The sequence below is a fragment of the Pomacea canaliculata genome, linkage group LG7 (genome assembly GCF_003073045.1).
Source record: "Pomacea canaliculata isolate SZHN2017 linkage group LG7, ASM307304v1, whole genome shotgun sequence".
In the NCBI taxonomy this organism is placed as follows: Eukaryota; Metazoa; Mollusca; class Gastropoda; order Architaenioglossa; family Ampullariidae; genus Pomacea; species Pomacea canaliculata.
In genome coordinates this window covers 11,780,406-11,807,244 of record NC_037596.1, presented here as the reverse complement: position 1 = coordinate 11,807,244, position 26,839 = coordinate 11,780,406, and the positions used below count along the sequence as shown (strand labels likewise).

The window sequence follows — 26,839 nt, the reverse complement described above, 5'->3', positions numbered from 1 at the left end:
TATAATACAAATAAATGCAAAATTATGGCACCGGCCAACCACAGTCTGCTCTACATTGCTTATCCAGCTTCATACGCACAACATAACAACACATACAACCATGCTTGAACACAGCAATTTAATTATTTGACTTCACATACAGAAGTGGTGAATGGTGTGAAACATTCATAAAACTCTAAGGTGAATGACTCCAAAAAAGTTACTATGTAACATTAATGACAATAGCAATGAATGGTCGTGTGATCTATGCAAAATAAGATGAATAAAGATGGGATTTGAAGAACGAAATAATATCTTAATTCATCTTTTACTCTGGCCAGATTGTCGGGTTCAACTGCAAATAATTATTTATTCTGTTTGTATTTACTAGTTCGGTTTCTCATCTCGGTATCAAAGACTCAAGAAGTTTGCTGTTTGCCTGCGCTTATGGTGTTTGGTCTGGCCTGTCAGACAGCCCCGCACTCAAACTTCCATTAAGTTTACTGGATAATCAAATTATGAAAACATACAAACACACATAATTATTATACCTACCCTGGCGCCCGTTTCGATTACGATGACTTTTCTAGTTTGTCCCCCTTGATGAAATGCTGATAAATTAGAATACTGCACTCATTAGTTTAAAAAGGAGATATCTAGTCATTGATAACAACCAGCATTCCTAGAAAAACTAAAAACTTGACCACTTTATTAATTTATTTAGAAAATATTGTGCAGTGTCATTCTAAGTGATTCACAAAAATGCGTAATTTTGAAAGAGGTTTAGTACAGTGTTCAGATAATACTGATCAATGTTATGTTTAAGGGAGATAACCTTTCCGTTGCACGTTTGATTTGCAGACGGCAGTAATATCAGTCTATAAAATGATTTTCAAAAATATGAAATATGGTGTTTTCTTTTGATATAATTTTTTTTGTTTTGTTTAATTGGGTTACTTGCAAAAGCGAGAACTTATTTGAAAACAGAACTTAAAATCAGGAGGTATAGTCTGTTTGCCTCCTTCAAGACAGAAAGTTGAAAGAAAAAATTATAAATATTGAGTATTCGTGACTCTGTATGTCTCAGTTTCTGAATAAACTTTCACACAGGGATTTGTTTAAAATGGTTTGTTACAATTAAGACATTTAATAACAGGCATTCTAGAAAATAATGCAAAAGACATGACCAAAAAAGGTAGGTCTAAGAAATAAAAACATTTTTATCAGTATATTTACATATTTTCATTGACTGTAAGTGGCACATAATAACATTTGTGTTTATATTTGTATGTTTTATCTCTTATCTTCTATTCTCTTTCTCTCCTTCTCTCTCTCTCTCTTTCTCTCTCTCTCTATCTCTCGCTGCCCTTGATTACTTTATGATTAGGAAGACTAAAGGAGGACGTTCTCAATATTAAGGATGTACAGCTAATTTAAATAGTATGGTTCAAGACAAGAGTGCGATATTTCCGCGTTCTTATAAATTACACTTTATCTCAATAACACACACATGTTGTCAAATCCAAGCTTCGCAGGCTTTCATGGTTTCATTCTTTTAAGTCTAATAGCGGGTATCAAATGTAGAAGACAGTTACAAAACCTTTTTGATTTATAGAAACTATGATTCCATGAAATTGAGTGGCACACATCTGCTCTTCTTGATGACTCATAGTTCATTTTATCTGTCTTCTGTAAATAATAAAACACATCCACCTTTTCATCAATCCTCACCCACGTCACACGTGTGTATGTAACGGATAATTAGGTCTCTCTCTTAAATAAACTAGTGAGAGCGTGAGAATGAGGGGCAATAATTTGAAAATAAATTAATGAAGATTTCTTTGTTTTCACTACACTTCCCAACGTATCTCGAGCGTTTGCTGTTTAAGAAATCTCAAGAAATCTGTGGTTGTCTAAGCCTCTTCTGTAAAGAAGCTTACAATGAGCCCTGTGTTTGTGACGAGCTGGTAATTCCACACTCTATTCTTCTACTTAAAATGTTGTAAGTCCTTCACTTTTGATATATCCATTGTTCTACTTCGAAAAGAGGAAAGGTAATATAGTAATTCAAATTATTGAAATTTTCATTTTCAAATGCAGAAAATAATAAAGAGAAGAAATAAATGATGGAAAGCTATTTTATACACTCAGCTCAACTGCAAAGGCTAAATTCAAATAGTTGTGGATTCAAAGCTATTTAAAGCTCTTTGAGTAAAAGGGAATCGTTTCAGACAATCTTGTCATAATTTTATACTGATTGTGTACATTTTACAGGCTTGAGTAAGTCAGCTTACCATGCGGTCAGACCGTTACATTTTTCTTTTTTGAGCATATAGGAAAAAGAATGTTGTTGTAAGCGGGATTATTGATAGTCTGTAATATTTCGTATATTTATCTGTTGCCCAACAATACATTTCTTTTAAATGATCTTATTGGTCTTTCGTCTGTAATCACTTGGTTAATGGCGGCGTACTCCATTTCCGGCAGGGTGTCGATGACGTCATCACATGGTCTCGTACTCGTGAAGTCCAAGTCTCCGTAAATCAACCCATCTGGGTGTCTCTCGCGGGAAACGGTTGAACGCTTCTGTTATAAGAGTGATAACCATTGAGTCATTTATTACAAAAACAAATTATGTTTACATGTGTTTTAGTCCTATAGACATTGTGTGTGATTATCTAATAGAAAAATTTAAAATTTAAAAATTTAAAAATTAAAAATAAAAAAATCATGCTTTTTAATGGTCGTGCAAAAGACAAATAAAGTTTAATTCAAAATTATTTGTAATGTGTACGCTTTGATTTCATTTCTCAGACAGCCTCCAGTTGTGTCCCTGCAAAACAAAGTCAAATTCACTTATTGCGATGTACAATAGACTTGGTTGAATAGTAAGTTTATGGCCGGCAATCTGGCTTTGAATAATTAATTCTGTTTAAGTTAATCTTATTATAGGCTGTTTAATACTATATGATGTGGACTTAAAGGAAAGCTTACCATTATCTTTGCTGAGCCACGAGCATCATCAGCTTGAGCAGTGTCAGTCATCCCGCCTGTCAAATATTCGAAAAGCATTCTATGAACAACGAGTGAATAATACTTGTACAATAGTTTATTTCTCCATTCTCGGCACAAATACACTATCATGTCACTATTATACCAATTCTTCAATACAAATACTATCCTTCCATCACTTCCATATTATCTACCCGTAAATTACATTAAAAATTTCTTTAGCTAGCGAACGTTTGCTGCTTTGGGTCGAACTTTTTCTGTTTTATGATACTTATTAGCTTACATAAATCATTGCTTAAAACCTTTCTTTTTACCAAAATTATCCACGAATTTATCTTGATGCTATTTTTTAAAGCACTTAAGATTTACGAAAAAGGATTTTAATTCTTGGTTTGCGACAATAAAAAACAATAGAATCGATCTCTTAACAAAGTCAGAATATTGCCATTGACAACGGTTATAGCTAGCTTGTGTTTATCAGTTGCAAGTTATTTTGTTTTTCTTAATCGTGTCTGTCTTGTAGATGACGCACGCTAAGGAAGAATAGTAAACATTTTTTTTTTTTTTTTGGTAGAAAACTCGCTTTCATCATTTTCTTGTGAAGTCAAGTAACGGGTGGGTGAGCTTACCTGAGCCTTTCTGTTGCTGTGGGGAGACTACTCATACATCTCACCTGTCGACGCTTTTACTCTCGGACTTCAAGCACAGAGATGTAGTCAGACTTCACGGCTTATGGTTCAAATCCCTTCTTAAACGCATAAATCTTGAACGTTTGGCAAATTTGTATGTAAAGATAACAGATCATTTTCATGTTATTCATGTTCCACTATATTATAATTCTCTAATCGCACTTCCTTCAACCGTGGTTACTCTCTGTAGCAGGTGTTACAATATAAACATTATAAAGATTATATTTTAAGCTTTGACTGGCTCGTAACTGTATCTGGAGGGTGTGATGGAATATCTGATAGTTTGGATTTAAGTGTATGTACATAGATTATTGTCTAATAACATGTGCATCAAAAATGATGTTAGCATATGGGAATGGAAGCTTCCCATAAATATTCTTTTTCGCACCAATATAAGTTTTGCACAGTAAAATGATTGTATTATGGAACTTAAAATAGCACTTCAAGATGAATAAATAAATAGAAAATCTCCTACAAAGGAAATCAAAAGAAGGAAGTAAATAAAATATGAAAGAGAAAGAATATATGTCTTTGTGGTGGAGTTTGTTCGGTGTCAGTTGATTCACACTATGAAACATGTACATGGATTTCAGCTTTCATACCTCCGCCCTAACCAAATGACTGTGCCAGTCGACACAAAATTTATTTTAAAAGAAAAGAAGACAATCAAACACGATAATAAAACATAATATGTAACGAATCATTAAAATCAAAATTCTTACTGCATAGTAGGTGTGGAGGTCCGTGCCTGTATCTCTGAATATGGAGAACAAATAACATTCCACTGCCGTAGATGGAGACTAGCGATATTAGAGAAAACTTTTGTCTCCTTCTCAGACTTCACTGTAATCTTCGATGGAAATGTGTCAACAGTGGAACGCGAAATAGAAAAACTGCGGTAAAACCCATATTCTCCGATCAGCATGGTTGTTTTTTCTCCTATTGCCTTTTACCCACACTCGCATTACATAGGGAGAAGGTCTGCTGGAAATTTCTAGCCCCAGCACTAAGAGGGATGACTATTCCTTGTCAGTAAAAAATAAGAAGCTGAGAAAATAGTCGCGTTCCTCCCTACCCGAGGTTTAAGACACTGGCAAGGGAAGTGGCTCACCGTCTCCAGTGTCATCTGCCTCGTCCCGCTGCCGAAAAAATATAATAAATTTGGCCGATCCCCCACCCAGACACATACACACACCTCTGTCTTAATACTCTTCCATTGCTGCACATTTCCAATATAGTTTATGTGAACAGCACGGTGATTGTACGCAGACGCAGTACTACGCATAATTGATGCGCATACAACAAAAGAACTCATAGTCTAAGTTTCATAACACAGTATAGAAATAAAAGATAAAATTACAAAACAATTTGAAAAATAACTGAAGGAAACATATGAGATATCTATAAGATTCAGGATGGAGCTTTCGGGTTCGTTTTTGTTAGGTCGTTACAATTAATTTCTAGTTTTCTGCTGTTGCTGGTTTTGAAAGACAGTAAAATCATATTGTTTCATATTTACTATCTCCTTATTCAAAAGATAGAAATTAGAAACATTCCGTTTTAACAGTAGACTAATAATGCTGTTAACGGAAAGGATGAGTCACAGTATAGTCTCAGTAAAGATTTTTAAAGTTCAGAATACAGGGAACAAACAGCTTCAACTTTATTGATACAATACAACTTAATCAATCCATAAGGGCAATTACATTTGTTGAGGTGTTGATTAGGATGTTTATCCAAACGTTTTCAACCGCTATCCCTAGTCTTAAGACATCCTTCAAGGTCGTGTGTTTTTAAAGAAACTTTTATCACGATGGATTTGGGATTAAAAGTTACTATGCCCTTAGTTTATTGAAGTATGTGAAAGAGTTTAAAATATACTCACTTTGGGGTGTTGTGAAGTTCAATGTCTCTGAAAGACCTCCTTCAACACACAGACTTAAAAACCAGGTTGTTCTTGCCATACTGACATTTTCAAAAATGACAACAATCAACAGCGGGTAAGGCAGATCACCAGTCAGGGTACACTTCACTAAGATGCTTGAATTGTGCGCAGATGATGATGTCAGAAGACATTTTTCTACAACAGTAGTGTAAGCCTTCACATTAAACATCCAACGGTAAACTGTTCCACTATTCACTGTTCCACTATTCACAACTGTTGGATACCTGTCAATAAACTGAGGACGACCTGAAAACAATTACACAAAAAGAAGAGAATGTCTTCAAAATGTCAAAGTTTTTACATATTGCACATTTTGAGTTCTTTAGCATTAGTGAAATATCTAAAAGTGTTGTTCGTTAGAGCTAATAGATATGAAATATAAGGGTGGGGATGGTAAGATATACTGTAAGCTGTCTCGCACAGCGATGACCATAAATATAAAAGAGCCAAAAGCTAATTCCTAAAACGCGCTAATTATAGACGCAAGGCTAGCTATATACTAGATAAGTCCCATAAAATGTTGGAGCATAGCTATTTTTTTTACATCTGCTTAACTAATATCTACTCACTAAAATTGGCAATACTATAGACAAATTCTCAAGATGAACACATAATTTTATCTTCTTGAATGTCTTCCATTCTTCTCTGTATCAATTCCTCCATATGACATGCAGTTACCTACATACAAACACACGATCGTATGGATTCTTTACTCTTTAAAATTACTTCGGCAAGCAACTGTAAGCTTTTAATACACGTGTGACAACAGTCACACACACACACACACATGCTAATATGTGCATTTTCACGCATTTCAACTGAAACTTCTAGTATTAATAAGCGCTGGCTACTTACATCTGACAAGGAAAGACACAGTTTTCGAGCCGCTTCCCTCACATCGGACTGTGGGCCAGTCGTGTTGACACCTGAGTGTCAGTGAAAGGTTGAGAGAGTCTTCACCTCTAGTAGCTTTTATTTCATTTCCAGCTTTATCCAACAGAAAGAATTTGCGTGGTGGATTTCCTGGGTCAAAGGTGCAGGAGATGCTAACCTCTTGGAATTCATTAATCAGATAGTTACCACTGACCTCACTTCCGTTCACAGTGAAACTTGTGACATCAGGTGGATCTGTAATAAAACCCACGGTACACAAAACAACCTGTATGCTTGTCAAAAGCATTTGAATGTACGTACAAAATAAAACAGATCATTTAATTACTGGAAATACAAAAAGTTTAATCAAGCAAAAGAATCTGTCACAAAACCACACAAACACATCTAACAAAATTTAGTGTTTAATACAAATTTAGTTTAGAAAAGATGAAGAAGGAAGAAGAAGAAATAAAGACAAAATGAAAGACGAAGTCAAAGACAATAAGAAGACAGACAGACAGACAGACAGACAGACAGACAGACAGACAGACAGACAGACAGACAGACAGACAGACAGACAAGCAGACGTGAAGGAGGTGAGAGCAAATATAAGAAGGTACTTACAAGCTGTGTGATATACTTACACAAAACATTGAGCTTCTTCTGTATTAATATAAAGTCACCAGATGGTATTGACGTCAGTTCCCATTCGATTAGCACATGAGATCGATTCACTTGTTTGTACAACGTTGCTGGGCCTGTCGGACTGATGCACTGAATAGACTGTCTTCCAGAGCACTTGTCATTACTGTATGTTACCGTACCGTCATACTCACGAATACCAGTGTTTGTCTTGGTATGAACAGTCACTTTATGAAAAAAAATCGTCTGGCTACATGCCATCTCCTTAATCCAGAATGTCACGTTGACAAAATCGTTTTCATCAACTGATAAAACATCATTCGTAGGAGGGTAAAAATTCAAGTCGGTACCTGCAACAAAAAAAATTAATAAATTATTTGTTAAACGTTGACTAGCAACACAATTTATACAACGATTTTGTTGAGTTTTTTTTAGCAACGTTCAGCAATAAAAATAATATTCTTTAAATCACTGATTTTTTTAAATCCCTTTAATGTAAAGGTGATCTTTTCACTATGATCTTCTTGTGATTATTTACAGTCACAATTTTTTTAAACAAAATTAAAATCAGCCAACAATCTTATCTAGCTGAAACCCTTAGAAAAAAAAAACAACTGAAAGGAACCCTATGAAATGAGCAAAATAAACAGTTGTATTTTACTATAAGGAAGTCATTGCGAGTTCTTTTTAAGGACGCTGGCACTTTAGAACTCACTAATTTGGCAGAAATATGAGAGTATAAAAAAACGAATATAAAAAACAAAAAATAATAAACGTTAATGCTCTCAAAAAACACTGTAATCAACTGATATAAAGATATCTAAAATTTAGTTATGTCTACAAACTAGCGACGAGAAGAAAGGTGAACTTACATGTTTCTTGTTGTGAACAAATTCCCCTGTACACGAGCAAAAGAAACACAAGGTGTACAACAGACCACATTTTCTGCTCCTTGTGTATCTGATCACAGAAAGTTCATAGTGAGTAACATTCTACTACCATCGCACATTTGTGAAACTACGATAAGGAAGCAAAACAGGCCGCTATATATTAAGTTGGACCAGTGATGCTCTGCTTCCTCCTTAAACTGTAGAACCACATGACACACATCACAGTCAGGGAACTGAAATATTATCTTTTTGATGTCACTTATATGAAACTGTCAGATATTTCATGTAGCATATGTCGCACTGAAGAGAGCAAAGTTACGACCAATGGTTCTAACAAAGCAGACATCTATATGAGTGGGATACAGCTCATAAGGGGTAGGCAGCTTGAAATACTAGTGAGCCACCCTCTCCCAGGATAGCAGCTCAACGCCAGGTATCCGCATTAGGATTGCAACAGCAACAGTGACAATGGCTAGACTAGGTAGAATCTGGCATAGCCATAAACTAAGGTTCACTACCAAGTACAAACTGTTCAAATCCCTGATAGTGCCAATCCTGCTCGACGGATGTGACACGTGGACTCAGCTCGCTAAGACGGAATGGAGAACCCAGGCATTTGAGAACAAGTGCACGAGGAGGCTTTTATACAGAGAACATTGAATTAACGACGAAAGAAGTCTGCCATACTCAAAGGACACCGGGAATCTTTACTTCAACAGTCAGGTAATGTAAAGTGGTCATCTTTGGCCACGTGACCCGGTATGACACCCGGTACCTTGGAGTGTAGTGGACGTCGCGGTGAACTGACTAACGAAGATCAAAGACTGGACTGGTCGTCGTGTACAGGACCTGCTGACTGTCGCTGCCGGGTCTGTCCATGTAATCCTCTCAACGACAGGTCAAGGGATGACTGACTGATTTGTGTACATGTAGGTACCGGCATACACACCCCTTCCCGCGGGTGGAAAGCGGGCGATCGCAGAGAACTCACTCTTTTTTAATTTACAGTATTTCATGGATTTTGAGAAACAGAAATATTACTTTTAAATAACAATTAACAGCAACTTTTTGTCATTTGTTCAGGGTATGTCTTTGTTTTGTGTGACTGGGAGAATACTGTGTCTTTTGTGGAGATAACTGGTACCCGACACAACAATCAGCAAGCCGCGCGGTGGCCATTGTCCGTGTGTGACGTGTAACGCGTTTTGATTCTTGGTTCAATATTTGTTCTGGAGTTCACAAGATTTTGCAATGGATATTTATCACATTTTTGAAAAAAAAAATCCTTTAGGTAATAATAAATACACTTTGCATTCAAAGTCTCATAAAGACTAAATAGAAAGTAGACTTGGATTTGTCTAGGACTTCTCTATCTCTCCAGCATTCAACAAAGTATATGGTCGTATATGGAGAGTACAGCAAAGTGACATACGTCTAAAATATCAAAATTAGAAAAATTAAATATGCAGTTTAAAGTTGTATTTATCCCAATGTGGGTCCTGAGTTGCGTGTGTGTGTGTGTTTTTTTTTCTGTTGTTTTTTTTTTATTTCTTTATATTTTGCTTGTATATTTACGTTTTTTTCCAAAATTGCTGACTTTTTAAAAGATGAATGAAAAAAATAACACCCACTTTAATCAGAAGGAGGGATACGTGACCTACACAAATTTTGGGGGTATTAACCTATTTTTTTACTTGGAATTGCGTTTTTAAAACTGTTTTCACGGAATAGCTTTTTAGGGGGAGAACAATCTCCGTAAAGTTATTCCAGTCTACTGCAGTTGCCTCCCTTGACAATTCGCTGCTCGTCTTTTCTATAAGCTGCCATTAGAGTAGTACATTCCCGTTAGTTCTTCCTTCCTTCTTTATTTCTATTTCTTTCTTTGTACTGTGTGTACGTGCGCACGTGTGGATGCAGCAGGTCTATGTGTTTAGCTGCCTACTGCGTATAGAAAATTCAGTGCGTATAGAAAATTCAAGTATACTTTTTTGAAGAGGCACTGAATTTTATATAAGCAGCTTTGGATGCATGTTACAAGGCCAGGAAATCCTCTCTCTAAGCACTAACGACACACTGACTCTCTCTGCAATGTCAGAGCCGTCTTGTGAAACAACAGTGACTTATCTCTTATCAGTGGCTTGCAATTGTTCCGATGGAAGGAATATTCTCCCTCTGGTGTGTACTAAGCTGGTCATTATCTTTGTCGACTACCACAGTCTTATTATTTAATTATCTTATATGAAATGAGTGGTACTCGACAGATTTTTCGTGACTAATACAGCAAACGAGTTGAATTTATTGAACTCTTTTGACAGACAGACCTACGAAGTCCATCTTGGACGGTACACATACTCTTTAGATTGTTCTGGCGTTTTAATCATCTAATCAACGTTTACACTGATCCTGCTTGTCATACATGTTGTACAATGGATTAGTCAAGTCAACATGTATCAGGCTAGTTAGTATATTTGTCCAGTTCGCCTTCTCGGCTTTTTATATGGCGGTAGATTATCTTCGTCTCTCTTCTCTTCTATTGCTGTCAATGACATAAAAATAGAAATGTGTGGCCTATTTCACCTTAATGGTAACGGTACAAACAAACAAAGGTATGCAGTACCAATGTTATTATTTTATCTACAGACTACGGACTTCGTACGCTGTGCTCACTAGCGTTTCTCACAAACACTCGGTCCTTTTCAGTCAGTTTAAGACGCTTGGAAGTCACAGTCATCGACACTGATCTTGCTGGCTTCTCAAATACTATTTGCCAAATAAATAAATAAAAATAAAAAAAAAATAAAATAACGGAAACATTAAATAGATTTTGATAGAACATAATACTGTGTATACCATACGCACAATGCAGCGTATTTCAGCTTTTCGTCTAGAGTGCGATGCGAGAAGAAGTGAAGTTGTCCTCCTCCGATTGTTGGGGAAAACCCGCACGCATGTACTACAAGCTGGTTCGCGCATGCGCACACGTGGAGTTCCCTAGGTATTTCCTCAAGGTCGGGACGTCGACGGCCCGATAGCTGACCTGCGGTCAAACGGGTGACAAACGCTCACATGGCGACCAGCAGGCCCGGTTCTACCTATTAGGCGAACTAGGCAATCGCCTAGGGCGCAGCGACCGAGGGGGGGGGGGCGGAAAAAATGGCCTGCTTTTTTTTTTTTAATGAATAATTTTAGGGAAAAATGTCATTTTCACAAAATGATATCAGCAGGACACTTTTCCTCTGCTTGTAGACTGACCACCACGCTAGTTTCTCAGTACATGTATGACAGGAAAACCCCACTATCGCATTATCCCAGGGCGAACTTGCAGTGACCACAGCTAACCGGCAGGCAAGTAGAGGGCGGAGGGGCGGGGAAGGGCGGGGAAGGGCGCTGAGAGGGGCGCTGAGAGGGGCGGCGTTGGTGGAAGGCACCTTTTCCTCAGCTTGTAGGTTGGCTTTGCTAGCATTGTCAGTTCATGTAGTGATGTAGTACAGGAAAACCCATTATTACAGGGCGCACTTGAAGTGACCAGCTAACCAGCGGGGAAGAAGAGGGCGGAGAATAGACAGCGGAGGGGTGGGTTGGTGGATGGGGCCTGGTCAGTGCGGACCCCTACGATGGAGTGGACCACATTCCACTAATACCAAGCTCACCTTTCTTTCCTCTATCTTACTATTGAAGAGGTTCCACACTTATGCATTGAAAACACTGCAGCTGATATCAGGGACAACAACACTGACTTGAGTTTGCTACGCGAGTTTCTCTGTGGTTATGACAACTGTTTTATGCTCAATATTGTTTACACTTACGAAATTTCAACCCGAAGGAACTTAGCTGATGTCACCAACGCGTTCTTAGTTAATAAGAGTATTAAAGTCTTTAGCAGACAAACATCAAGGTAGAGCCATTTGAAGTTTATAGCATGTCTATTTACTGACACTGATGGCCTATAGTCTTGTACTTACTGTTGTGACTCATGGTCGTGAATATTTAACTTTCTTATTAATTATTAAATTTCTGTTCGATTGGTGTATTACGCTTAATTTAGTTGTCAACTTGTAATGTTTATTTTTATTATCTAAGAGTGCATCTGTTTGTCTACAGTTTGAACGGATAGCTTGTTGTTATGCTCCATTGACAGAATATTTGAAATTGGTTATTAAGAGATAATGCGTACTAAGACCTACAGTCTACATACTTCTCTTGTTTTCAACAAACCCTATGCTGGACACCACGCAGTGTTGATCACTGGACTGTGTTTGGGGAGCTGACACCATGATTTACAACTTTGCATTGTTAGTGTCCAGAAGTCTCTCTCTTGACAGACCTTGCTCCCCGCCCACCTGTGAGGTGTGACTTTGGATGGGAACAAAGTAGCTGCTATCAGGGTGGTCTAGATGCTGGAAGCTGTGATAGCTTGAGTTTTACACCACACAGCAAAATAAGACCAGAGCAAGGTGCTACACATTTCTTGTTTCCATCAGTGTGCACTCCATAAAACCTTTTACACGAGTGTTTGAAATCCCCTGCTCATAAGTGTAGGTCTGATTTGGGAGACATGCAAGCATCCATGTGTGTATGATGCACGCCTGCAATTGAAAAACAGACGTACTTTTTCTTGACAAAAAGTAGTTCTTACTTCTAAGTTATTAATCAAATCTGCAGCAAATTCTCGAAAAAGATTTAATTTTAGTAAGCCATTCTTTGACACTTCTGGGTTCTAACGCCTCTGGTCGTAATGAGTTCTTGCAGAAAACCACTTTTCTACTATTTTTAAGCAGCAAACATGTAGTCAGTTCGGTTTTACTTGTTAGTTCATCTGTAAGATGAGAAAGAAGAGAACCATTGAAAGCACTTGCCGATGGAGGTGCTATAGGTGGACAGGCCCACAGGGCAGCGATAAATCTGTCACAGTTAATGACCAGTGGGATCAGACTAGAAGACTGGACAAAGAAGGTGGTGCGATGTTACTTGATAGTTGTCCGTGGGATGAGAAAGAGAGAAGAGAGAAAGATTGAAAGGACCTCAGTGGGGTGGGTTAGTGGAGAAGGGTAGAGATAAATCTCTACCACTGTAAAGAAAGTCAGATCACATTACCAGGGCTGGACAGCCAGAGTGGGGAAGAGTTAGTTTGAACTTGTAACTTAAAACCCACAGGACGATGTCAAAACCTCACTTTTCTGAGCGGCTGCAGACATCTCGTGCTGCTGTTTGAATTGACTTTGTAATCGTCTGTTCGGGTGCCTGGAGCGATCATCCTTCCACAGCTGAGTCAGTAAAGGTTGTGAACTGCATTTAGCCGTGCCAGACTGAACAGTGCTACTGTCCTATAGCCACTTCATGAGTTTGTACAGATAAGTTCGCATGAATTTTATACACTGTGACATAGCTGTATGTAGTTTATTAACACGATTTATGTCTTTCTTTACATTAATTTCATTTCCTTATTTCTTATAGTGCTTATTTTGATTGTGTGGATGCAACGGGTTGCGACAGCGCTGGTGTAACTTTTTGCAAAACTGTTCATTGCGCAAACGGGTCCGTGACAGTCTTGTGGTCTTTATCACATCACAGTCGCCTTGAGTTCTGAGACAGACCGCCGCAACCATTACTGGTGATATTTAAGCCTTATAGCTTTCTTGTTTGAACTGCGTCCATTGAAGACAGATTTAAACAGATTCAGGAGCACAGTGCATTACAGTCAAATCTCCCTACTATGCCACCTACCGGGACCGAGCAAAAGTGGGATAGTAGCGAGAGTGGCATAATATCGAGGGTTCGTAAAAACGGCTTTATTTGGTCAAGTTACCCGTCAGTCCGAAGCTCTCAAGAATAGCTGTCTCCTCTCATTCTCCCCCTCACCTCTTCATCCTCCACCCCTCCCAACCACATCCTCGCACCTGCATCCTGTCGCTAGTCGACCCCCTCCCGCTCTCCCTCTGTCATGTGACTGTCACCAGGCCAGCGACCACCCCCCATCGCCAGCCTCCACCCTCCCTGTGTGTGTGTGCTAGGTTCCATCCACCTAACTGCAATGTCCCACACTACCATAGAGTATAATAATCGAGCACTGCATGGAATTTCACAACTTGTGCCTTTTAACAATCACAAAAAAGTGGCATAGTAGCGAGAGTCTGGGGTGGCATAGTAAATTTTTTTTTACATTGAATTTATAGTCGGGACCGAGCAAAAGTGGCATAATACCGAGAGTGGCATAGTAGCGGGGTGGCATAGTAGGGAGATTTGACTGTATTTGGATTTCTTTATGATATCCAAAGCATTTCTGAAAAACCAAGGAAGGACATTCTACTATCTTGTGAGGTCTTGGCAAAGGCACTAATGCACAGAGACAGCAAAGACATTGACGCGGAGGAACTCTGTTCTGAATTACAGGTTGTGGCTAGAAGACTTCCCAAGCCTAAAATGAACCCCAAAGAAGTCTTAATATTCATTATCCAACATAAACTACTTGATATTGTGCCGAATGTTGTAGTGTCTCTCAGAATTTTACTGATCCTTCCAATTTCTGTTGCCAGTGCAGAACGGAGTTTCTCAAAATTAAAATGAATTAAAAACTATATGAGATCAACAATGTTGCAAGAGAGACTGACTGGGCTGGCCACCATATCTATTGAGCATCACTTGGCAAATGCACTCAATCTGAAGGAACTGATAACTCGTTTTGCACAGCAAAAAACAAGAAAAGTGAGGTTTTAAGCATCAATTTCATGACCAGGACTAAATAAATTGCAAAATAAATGATATAACATGGTTCACTTTTTGTAAGGAGTGTGTGTGTGGGGGGGGGGGGGGGGCGCAGAATTTTTCTTTCGCCTAGGGCGCAACACAGCCTAGCGCCGGCCCTGGCGACCAGCCAGCCCTCGGAGGGTTAGAGGTTTAGCGGTGCGAAAAATGTCTGTGGGATGTAACTACGGCCCCAGACTTCCTGTCATCTTTTAACATGGTCATCACTTTCTTATTAACGCTTGCTGGAGCTATCAGCAGTAACATTTCTCTCTCAGAAGATAATTCTTTAGATGCTAAGTACAGCAACCCTTCAGCAATTCTCAGACTATCTCACTGAGCTAATAGTGTTCTAACGGGGGCGCTATACTTTGAAACCTCTACTTTAGATAGTTTCTCTCCCTTTTCCATAATGTACAACATGTACAGTGCCAACTACAGCATCTTCTCTCTGACGTTCAACTAGTTCTTCATGAGACCAAATCTCCAACCAGTTGCTTCTATATAGTCTACACACTGGTACACTGGGAACACACACACCCCACTACTTCATTAGCTTCAGCCTCCTTCTGTTCACACTGTCCCTCTATCATACAGGAATTATATTATGGCACACAGGAACACACACAGAACTACTGTCACTAACTACTTCATTAGCTTCACACCATTGTTCCTCCATCTATCTACCCTCTAGAGACGCAGTGGAGATGCCATCGTTCATGCTACCCTCGGACGTGTCAGCGGAGGTATCCTCACTCGTGAGGGCCCTTTGCATGCCCTCGCCTGACCTACTTGCATCATCTTTCCTGCTCTGATTGTCACCGACAGGCAAGACATGCGTCACTTCCCAAAGGTCACTAGGTCACAGTTTTTTACAACGCCTTCTGGGTATTCTGGACAACCCATCTTCCTTGTTCCCCGACACAAAATTAGCAAACCAAGGACTGTCGCTAGGGCCGATGATATCATCTCTCACCATCTTGTCTAGCTCCTTGTCCACGATTTCCTTCCTTGCCAAAGGCGTGGAGAAAGTTTCACTGGTTTTTGGCATCCCGTGTCGATCGTATGCCTAATCCTCGAGTGCCCGCACCTATACTGAAGTAATATCAATACAAGGGGATCTGCAACTGGCTGATGTCCGACACCCCCAGTACCACCCTCCACCACAATCTCTGGTGGTTGGCTGGAGGATTGGCAAGAAATGTAGCCCCGCCTCTGATGCTAGTATAAACTGGTCCCTTTTGTACTTCTCATCAGTTCGCCTTCTGTTTTGCCGTGTCAACAACTCAACGTTTGGCTTTATTGTATGAAAATATTTTCTTCATCATTTGCTCGACTAGTCCTAATGTGGAAGGAAAATGGAGATCAGCAGCCATATGTATAAATAAACACTTCACGACGACCTTTTTTTGTGAAAGCATCGAATTTTGTGCTCATCTAGTTTCTCCTACACTCTAGAACCGGAAATATAAACATTTGTGTCAAGCATCGTACGGACACAGGTGGCAGGCCACCTGACAGCTTTTCATTCAAAGGAGCGTTGTGGGCAAAGTGGGTCTGGTGGAGACGCTTCGACCTACGTCAGCTCTTCACTAGCAGAAGAAAATTTGTAATCATCAAACATCGTTCAGATTAATTCGGTGGAGTTCCTCGACCCGTTAGGCATCGCTGGAGCTAGTGGTTACATCATAAAATACTTTGTTGAACCACATCTTTTTGAGTCTTTCTTGAGCCATACACTTCCGCAATGACTACGATGAGCCTCTGAAGTATACACAGTGGCCAAACGTGAGTATCATCTTCTATTCTTAAAAAAGCAAAATTCTTTTCACAGAATGTACACATACTTTTTTCAAGATTGCGAGAACTGGAAGCCCTTTTTCATTTGGCAATATGACAGATTTTTTACACTCTTCGATGCATAATTTTTGCTATGTAGTCGAGTGTTGGGGTATTGTATAATGTGTAGTTTTTGTCCCCCGCACTCAGTCAGATGCAGGAAGAGAGCTTGCAGATGTCACATCTTATATTCAATGAGCTGTACAGAATACTTCAGTGTCATGAGAGGCAGCTCTCTCTCCCTGTTTGTGCTGCGTTGCTGCTCCTATCCCCAGCATGTCTGTCTTCCTGTCTCAGCTCTAACCCATGTATATACATCCAGAATCTCCTGTAGGCCCTCTAAAATCAGTGCCGTTAGCCCTTATCAATCATCGTGAAGTACAATTTTGGCGCCGTGTTGCATCGCCCACCTGAATTCACCGCCGGGCTACCGACCACCCTTCAATATCTCAATAGAAGCCAGAACATTAAAGACAAAAAAAACAAAACAACCCACTGCTTAATTCAATGGTTACTTTTAACTGAAAGTTTACAGTGAGTTGTTGCTTTTGTTCCATAAAGTCCGGAAACGTAAAAAGGCCAACAGTTGCCTTGCCTATCACCAACCACAGGTAAATGTTTCTTTCGGCAGCAAATTCTTCAACCTACCACACTACTTGTCACCTGGCATCTGCAGTCGTAAAGAACACCAAAAGAAGAGTAACCTTGAGCATTTACTGCTTATTAGGAAATTTAAAACGGAAATTGTCAGTTTTAAAAAATCGTCTTTAAATAATGGGATTGAAAGGAAATATACCATAAATTAGAAAATTGAACCTAACAGTTATACTTTATTAGTTCCGCGTACAATTTCGAAGCGCAAACAAATCCTATTTATCTTTGCATACAATCATTTTCTAAAGCAGCTCGGAACGGATTACAAAATCCGTTATTTTCCCAAGGAATCATTTTGCTCCTCCTGCCCTAGTCAGTCTGGTGCGTCAGGTGGTGGCGTGAATTTGACCCAATTGACTAGAAAAGTGTAAAATAATACTGGGGTAAGGGGTGGAAGCAGCTAACAGTTTAGATGAATGGTCAGCAAGACTTTGATTAGTTTACTTTATTTCTTCTTACTCCTCGAGGAGCATAGGCCTTATTCAGTTTTATTTTGTCATTCTTCTATCAGTTACAGAAATCGTTGGCCTGGAAACATTTTCAGCAATGATTGCCATATCAAAGCATGTATATGCCACATTGATCTGTTACTTTTTGTAACTTTATCGTCTGTAACGCTAGTATTCTCCAGAACTTTAATCTTTATGATATATCTTCAAACTCACAATGTCAACGTTTCAATACATCACGTCTCTGCCAGCACCATTGAAATAAGGAGGGTCTCAGGGTTTTAATTATTGTTTGTGAAAAGTTAAAATGCTTCCAACGAAAGACGAATTTTAAGACTACTGTTTCCATCAATTTTTTATCCATGCACTTAGCGCACTTTATCAGTGTCATTTATTTTTGACAATTATTTTTCTTGTTTGGTTGACTTGGCTTGCTTTTTGTTGTGTATAGAGCATGAACATAGCATGCACATGGGAAATAAGCTTCATACAATTTAATACTTTTATTAAATATAATTATTCATTTTCATAAAATTACAAGATGTTATTCTATTATAATTTTAATTTTTTTTTTATTAATAAAGTTTCTTTATTTCATAGAACATGTTAAGACGGTAGTTATGTTTTTTGCAACTTGTTTTCCTAATCTTTTTGATAGATGGTACTTTCGACAATGAACAGCATCTTATGCAGGCGTCGGTTAGCAGTATACACTTCTTCGTTTCTGTTTTGTCTATCATATGTAAATGGTAAGATTGCCAGACTAAACGATCTTTGTGTTTCAAGAGATTAATCAGCCTAATGCTAGATACCTATCTGGATGTCTTCATAGCCTGTGTATCTTTACGTTTTTTCACTTATGTCTGTGCCGGTCTAGCGAGTAGCTTTGAATATTACTTTTTACTTGACACTGCTTAAGTAACATAAATGTTTTTGGATAATCTTCCAATTGATGCTCAAAACAATTACTTCTATTTTGTCTTAGGTATTAAGAAACATGATTTTTAGAATTCTAGCATAAAAATAAATAAATTACTTTTCTATGAGAAAGCTATTTCTTCAAGAGAAAATGTTATCATCTAAAGGACTTTCACGGGCATTTTTACAGTTGAAGAAAGCACTTGCAAGCTGCAGTCAACTGGAAACTGCACAAATGCCATCGTAGTGACGATTGATGAAAAATCTTCTAAGGAAAAAACATCGTTCAGCCTGTACTACTACCCAGCGGGGAAGAAAAGTAACGTTTTTTCTAGTACATCATCCTGCTGCATACCTTTGACAAAAATATGTCATGCTACTGTGTACTTGACAAAACATTTTCTAGAATGTGAGGAATAATGTCAAATATAATTTTGCAACTCAGCAATGAGTGTAGCTGTTGCTAAAATTGTTGCAGAACTTGTTGCTGAGCTACTCTACGACAAACCTTACAGTTGTTATCCAACAAATGGCTACACGTGCACAAAAACTACCGATGTCACCTTAAACATCAATTTAGGATGTGCAACTCTGCAAAATGTTACACTGGTAGGCGATGGACAACAACCAGTAACGTGTATACCTATGGAAAGTAAGTTTTGATACGAATACTTTCTTGACATGCAAATTAGACTAAATGTGGTCTGTTATGAAGGATATTACCTTTATCGCTATGGACTGCCTTTTTATGTTTATTCTTTTATGCTATGTTTATCCAATTTTACAGTATTTCAGTTCAAATGACGATTATGATTGAAAGTATATCTTTGGTCAGACAGATTATGATGATATTTCCCTATGACAATGTTTATCTGCGAGTCACACAAAATTTATCTGAGCAGTCTATAATACATGCCGAGTTTTCTAGACCTTGGAACAGCTGAACAAATGTTGGTATTAATCCTGCTTTGTGTTCCTTGCTTATGCTTGTTCATTGTAGTATACATAGGTTCACACATATCTGCTATCAACAACTTCAGGAACATGCAAGACTCAATAGCTACAATAGAAATCGAAAGGCATGGCCTCCCCATACAAAGGAAGATTATATATTATCAGTTTGTTATGTTTGTAGGAATCCAAACAGCAATATAAAAGTTTGATGAAATAAATGAGGTCAAGAATCATGTGTGTAAACAATATTTTTATTAACAAAGATTTATATCAGTTTTTTTTCCTTCTGACATAGATTCACCAGTGAAAAGTACACAAAACAACAACAATCACAACTGCTCTGTTTGTCCTGATTGTGAACCTGAAGACATTATTTAATGAAATTTTCATTTTCTTGTTCAGATACAGTCTACATCAGATCTTACTAGATAATGAAACTGAACAAGTTAAACAAATGGATGTTGCAGACGAATTATATTGCATAATAATGAGCAGTCTCTGTACTTAACCAGTTTGCAAGTGCAATATGATTTAAACCAAAAATTCAGTTATGACACTCTTGGTTTCTTTTGCAGACACAGCATCAGCAAACTCTGTTTATCACAGTAGACAAAAACGGTGCGCATGTCCGAAAGGTGAGTATTTTGAGATTTCACATTTGAGTATGTGTTGTGATTAAGGATTTTCTGATGGCAGGGAGATGCACTCTAACACCAAAGTCTTCCATTACATTTTTTTTACCAAACAGGGACACCCTTTCACACGCCTTCAATATATCTCACGTTTTTGAAATAGTCCCAATAAGGAAATGAAGAGGTTAAAGGTGAAAGTATTCGTAAAGAGGTTAAATTTGCAAAATATGTTTCTATAAAACTTATTGCTGAAATGGACATATGGATGATGTATTATTTTGAAAGAATTCAGGCAGATTGAAAGATGTGCTGTTTCAGTAAAAACAGTTTTAAAAAAGGATGCCCCGGTTGAGAATAAAAGAAAAAAGAACGAATTATTTTAATATTAATTAGCACATCATCTAAAAAATCTTTCTTGACAATAACGTGTTAAGCAAATTTAACAAATAAATAATTAGATATGTATAAAACTTTGGTTTAGAGTGTACAACCTCAGCAACAGTGTGAGTGTGTTTTCTGATCCTAAATATGTGTGGGAATAAGGGCGAGCGTGAATGTATGGGTGTAAATGGACGTAGATAAATGTTTTGTCGACATTTTCTTCCAAAACAAATTGTACAAACTTGTCCCCAGCCTACCATTGTTGTTCACGTTTCTCTGTGTTTTCTCAGGATCACCTGAACCGAGTGCAGATATCAGGAAACCAGACGACACCGGGGAAGAAAGGGGTGAGTATGACAAAATACTTTATCCGGTAGATATCTACAACGTAAAGGTTGTTGACTTTATCTGTCAGGTATGTAGAGCTACATGTTGAGCAATATTTGTGTGTCCCTTACAGCTCTCGGTGTCCATTCGTTTTACAGGTAATCCAGAGGTTAATGTACCTATCAGCCTCATCACTGGCATAACTGTATTCCTAATAGTGGCTGCCACTGTAGCTGCAGTGCTCTATTGCAGACGGTGAGTCACATTTTTTCATCTTGCAAAGCTATGTTGCTTGAACAAATCTTTTCTCTCCATATATCATCTCTTTACAGGGTTGTCTGGCTTTCCATGATATAGACTTTGTTGCTGGTTCAGCGTAAAACATTGTCTTCTTCTCGACCAGTCTTAATTGTCTGTAGTAGATGCATTTCCTAGAAAAGGGAGAGAGAGATGAAAGTTGTAGTGAAGAAATACAAAAAAGGCTGTGACCACACATTTTATGCACTCACATCATTAAACAATAACTTTTGCTCGAGGTGTGTGTGTACGTGCGTAGGTGTGTGTGTGCGCGCGTGTACGCTCGTCTGTGCATGCACTGGTGTGTGCGTGAGTGCGTGCGCGTGAGCTGGTATGTGTGTGTGCGCGCGCTGGTGCGTGTGTGTATATTTGCATTTTGCTGTAGTTAAATCATTCACCAACAATATACTGATTCACTGTCTTGTATGTGATTTTTCTAGGGACAGTATAATGTCCTTTATGAGGAAGCGATGCGTTCCAAAGTATCCACATCAGGTCAGCGAAGACCTTTGAGTAAAGAGAAGTCACACTTCACCACAAGTCTATTCGTGTAAATGATTTCTACTGTTAATCTACTGCCAGGATCTGACAGACACACTGTTTGAAGATGAGTTCCTACTGTCTTCATATCTGTGGAAGTTTGCAGAAAAGTCGACAGTTGCAGCGCTCAAAAGTTTACACGGACAACGGAGACAGCACTCTCATCAAACAGAAGAAACTTTTGTCAGAACTGTTAAGCCAAAAGACCACAAGATATATTTATATAGACATACACACAATAATATTTACTATTGGCAGGTAGAAATATTACATACTAGATTTAAAACTGTAATAAAATTCTTTCTTACTGCCCATTATGCCGGTCGGCACGTAGGGCAGTGACAAAGGTCCTCCACTTTTGTCTGTCCTGGGCTAGCTTCCCCACAGTACCCCAGCTGTGATTAAGGGTCTTTAGTTCTGTCTCCACAGTTCGTCGCCAGGTGTTCTTGGGCCGACCTCGCTTGCGTTTTCCTTCTGGCGTCCAGTGTAAGGCAGTTTTTGTGATGGAGTTGCTCCCGCCTCTGATGACGTGACCAATCCAGCGCCATCGCTTCTTTATCAAGATGGTGGCCATGCTCTCCTGCCCACACTGGGCAAGTAGTTCTTCGTTGGAGATTGTCCTTGGCCAGAAGATGCCCAGGATTTTTCGCAGGCTTTTGGTGTGGAAGACTGACAGTTTGTTGAGGTCGCTGTCAGTCATTCGCCAGCATTCCGAGCCATACAGCAGAGTGGACATGACCAGGCTCTGGTAAAGTCTCAGCTTGGTAATGATGCTGTACTGTGTCGACTTCCAGATGCTGCTTAGGCTACAGAAGATGCCCCTGCCTTTGCTCAGTCTGCTCTGGATGTCACGGCCTGCTCCTCCATCCTGCTTGACCACGCTGCCCAAGTAGGTGAAGCTTTCGACCATCGGCAGGTCTTCTCCCTCTATGCTGATCGGTGTTGGATTGGTGGTGTTCAGGGTCATCACTTCTGTCTTTGTCCTGCGGTTACTGGTTACTGCCCCTACCATTGGGTGAGCACCATGTTAGCTTGTGGATGTTACGATGAGGGAATAGTGTTCCTCCAATCACCAGTTTGTACATGGTGCATAGCTCTACTAGCCTCTCTCCGTTCTCGTTCATGCAGCCACAACCATGTCTGCTCTCTCTACATGGGTGTTGTCGTTCCCAACTTTGGCGTTCATGTCACCCATCACAATCAACAGGTCATAGTGGGGTGCTGCACTTACTTCTGCCTGTAATTGATCGTAAAAGGTGTCCTTCGCCTCATCATCGCCATCGTTGGTTGGTGCGTAGCACTGGATCAGCGTCATGTTGCCATGTCTCCCTCTCACTCTGGCTGTAATCAGTCTGCTGTTGATCGGCTTCCACTCTATTAGGCACTTATCTATTCCTTTCCTTAGGATGATGGCTACACCCTCATGATGTTGGTTGTCCTCTCTGCCAGAATACAGCACTGTCTCTCCGGTCTGGGTCTTTGCTCTTCCAGAACCTGTCCATCTGCTTTCACTTACTCCGAGGATGTGCAAGTTGTAACGCCTCATCTCGGCTGTAATTTGTACTAATTTGCCTGTGTCGTACATGGTTCGTACATTCCAGAAGCCTATTCTGGTCTTGCATTTTGCGTTCAGGACTTCCATCTTCGTGCCAGTAGCTTCCTTTCGGCTTTCGCTACTGACAGTCATTTAAGGATCTTGCGATACCTCTGGGAGTCCATCGCACGCATTGGTGGTGGTTTTCTTCGTTGCTGTGTCCGTAACAAGAGTGTTTTTTACGGGACAGGGTTGTTAGCCCTGTGCCCAACCCCCAACCTGGAGGACCAGAGATCATGCTTCGTCTGGTATCTACCCTTTGACCTGCCCGGCTTGGGTGACCCTGCCCGGTATAGCTCTCAGGGTCATCGACACACACAAGCCCCCCGACCTCGACAAGGTAATGATCCTCCGGAGGGGGGGTAATAAAATTATCTATGTTAAAATGCATTGAATACGTTTATAAAAAAAAACAAAAAAAAACGAGTAAATGAATAGTCATGGCTGGATTGTTTATTGGTGCTGGCATCTACACCAACTTCGCCCTGGAAGAGAAATATTATTAGTTAGTTTTGCCTCGTTTTAGTAAAACCTTATTGAGGATGTCACAGGTGGGATGACGACTGGTAAAGTGATTGGTGTTTTACGCCGAACCAGCAACAAAGGCTATATCACGGCAAGGCACCCAGCCTTGTAAACAGATGTAACATACAGAGAAAGAAAAGCGTGTCCGAGACAAGAGCTGAGCCGAGGACTTCCAATACTGATGTCAAATGTGCAGTATAGACGATGTGTATCACGTGGTACACAATTTAAATGGCGTGACTCAGACGGCGGACAAACGAGCCTCCGCGCAGCTGTCCAAAGTATTGAGAATTCTCGGTATTTGCGCTGTTTTCTCGACAGTATGGACAAGAAAGTAACTTTTCTGTACCACAACAATCAGTATATCGTATAGGCAAAGTTTGTGCGAAGCAAAAATAAACGCAATCGACAGTGCTGAGTGCTGACCCATATCAACTGCCAAAGCATCTAGAGACCACGACGATTTGCCGTGCACCAGAAATGAATATATTGTGGATTACCTTGTTTTTGCCACAAGCACCTACACAAAAACACACACACAACAGCACTATGTACCAATTGAAATATTCGCATCTTTTCTTCATTCTCCTTCCGTTCTCTCCCTTGTACATACACGGTTTATGTGACAAGGACGGCTTCATTCTGTCTTGTCTCCAAGTGTGAGCAAAGAAACGAACACTATTTAAACCCTAGTTGCACTGAAAAGTCTCAACCCCCACCACCAGTTAAAAACACGCACTTACCAGCTAATATTGGTTATATGAGGGCGGATTAATGCAGAATAGTCCACGATTGTCAAGTTTTGGGAGCACTGAAACACATAGAAGTCCTTAATGAATTATCCACTAGGTGATGCTCGTCACATGACTGCTGCCATCTTTTGCCAACTGCTGAGCGTGTTGATTCGGTTCTTGCCGTAGCAGGTCCTTTCTTGTATTTGTAGGGTATTCACATCCCTTTTTTTCTTCAGAACCTTGATTTCATCTAATTGTATCTTGACTGAATAAGATAGTTAACTTGTTATAAATGTAACTCACTGAATAGTTAGTTCCCTCTCGTCCTCATCATAAAATGAAAAATACGTCTTCAACATCTCAGATACTCGATTATACTATCACGAGGAAACATACAATAGCATAAATTGTATATGATTCATCTCGACTAGGAAATGTATGCATATCCCTTCCCACTCACGCACAATGGTGATGATAGACAAGACTGCGAACAATCAAGATCTTTGAATGACTGGTCACAATCTGGGATAAGGTCATAAAAGTGAAATAAGTCAACAACCTCAACATATGAATTGCAGTCAAAAAAAGATCTCATAAAGTTGAACAAAACAATTATACAAGTTTTGAAGAGAGTCAAAATTTAAATACGGCGTAGTTTGTAGAAATCTTAGAAAGCGCTTTAAGGAATTTCTGCTTTCTAAAATAATCATTTCTGTAAGGCCCGAACTGATGAAAATATAATGTAATATATTATATGTTTTTTTTAAATTACAAGGAACGGACTGTACTAACTAAAGCGAATACATATGGTTAAAGAAAGAATTTTCAAGCTCTGTAATCAGTGTATTGCCTAAGAGTAAGATTACCATGTGTATGAGAAGTTTGTCTCATGGCCTCTAAGAGACACCTGCCGTAGCCTCATCCAAATGAGTTTTTGTCTTTTTAGTGTTCCGTATGTCGTGATTAGAGTTAGCCTGTGAGGGGACATTCAGGGTCTTTTCTCTGGTCCTTACCTATTTTGTTTTTGGACTGGAGAGTCAACCATATTGGGGCTTTAACGTCTCTGTCTTGGGAAAGATAAGGGTCAAGGGAGAATATCAAAAGCTTTCGCTGTTAATAGTTATGAACGGAAGAAATATAGCAGTATTTTTAGGGACGAAAGCATGGTTTTCTCACAGATAAAGCAAGATCGGCAATGTGGTCATTATCTACTTCCGGCAGCATAATGCGCCTGTATACGTGGTATTGGGAACTAAGGGGTCAAATGCAAACTTGTGCTAGCAGCGAGAGTTCAGCCACAAGCTGCTGGCTTTTATTTCTTTCGTGTCCGTGACACTGTATGAGTATACATGTATTGCATAGTAAGGTGCATGTAATATATGCTCACACTCTACAGCAGTTAATGCACACTCCCATCATCCCTCTCTCCTCCTTGCCACTAATGAAGCCTTAATCGCAAGTTTAAAAGACAGTGATGCACACATTTCCTTTCTGTTGGAATTCGTTTGGCTTTGGTAGTCATAAATTAGCACAGCAAAAGCACAAAATATCTGGGCTGTATCCACGTCCTAAAAAAAAAGTCTTAAAATACTTTGTGTAAAGTAGGAGTTGTCTGGGAGACAGTAAAGTCAAATGACACCGGGATTTAGCCAACAGCTTCATCTTTATCTGTGCTTGGCCTCACAAGTGGTGGTTTTTTCCCAGGTTGCGGCCATGACCCAACGCTGACCCATACTGCAAAATTGCAGCCTTTGGGTTTGAATGCATTTAATTAAACTTTTAACTGATTAGGCTATTTGGTTTTACTGTAAGTCAAGCTCATTGAACCATGTTGACGTTAGCTACGTGACATTTCTGACTAAAAAGGGCTTAGGCCGGTTGGCCAATGTGGTTCGCATGTACTGTGAGATCTACTCATCAGCTAGTTATATTTATATGAAAAGGCTTAAGCTCTGTATGCCCTTTTCCCGACCTTCTAGAATGTTCGAAACTTCTACTGACCTTCTACGTCATGTCAGGGTCAGTTGACAGGCAGCTGCCAGTCAAACCTCTGCATGCTTAGAAGCTCCGCCCACTATTTTTTTTTTTAACTTTTCTGATAAAGTAGACAACAGCTGTGTGTCAGCCATGAAGCCAGGAACCTGCTATCAACAGGGTTGTCCATGGGACATATTTTTCTATCCCGTCCCATCCCATCCCATGGCAATTTATGCCTGTCCCATCC

The 26,839-nt window shown here is 39.4% G+C and overlaps 1 protein-coding gene and 1 long non-coding RNA gene across 6 annotated transcripts in view; one reads left to right on the top strand and one right to left on the bottom strand.

Moving 5' to 3' along the window:
- Positions 1 to 103: 103 nt before the first annotated feature.
- The window catches only part of LOC112567851, a 32,390-nt gene continuing 5,654 nt past the window's right edge, over positions 104 to 26,839 (bottom strand). For 2 of the 5 annotated variants that reach the window (XR_003099924.1, XR_003099925.1), the window contains 5 exons: positions 8,013 to 8,100; positions 7,143 to 7,490; positions 6,481 to 6,753; positions 2,974 to 5,871; positions 104 to 2,565 (listed from right to left, as the gene is read on the bottom strand). Coding sequence is in view for 1 of the 5 variants with exons in the window: in XM_025244707.1 (XP_025100492.1) it covers positions 5,516 to 5,871; positions 6,481 to 6,753; positions 7,143 to 7,490; positions 8,013 to 8,082 (1,047 nt within the window). In the remaining 4 variants the exon portion in view is untranslated. Of the gene's footprint in view, positions 2,566 to 2,878; positions 5,872 to 6,480; positions 6,754 to 7,142; positions 7,491 to 8,012; positions 8,101 to 26,839 lie in introns of those variants that run through there. The other 3 variants (XR_003099923.1, XR_003099926.1, XM_025244707.1) reach the window with 3 other exon arrangements.
- Positions 14,833 to 20,401, top strand: LOC112567858. The gene is made up of 2 exons (XR_003099931.1): positions 14,833 to 18,950; positions 19,110 to 20,401. It is a non-coding gene; the product is annotated as an uncharacterized LOC112567858 (long non-coding RNA).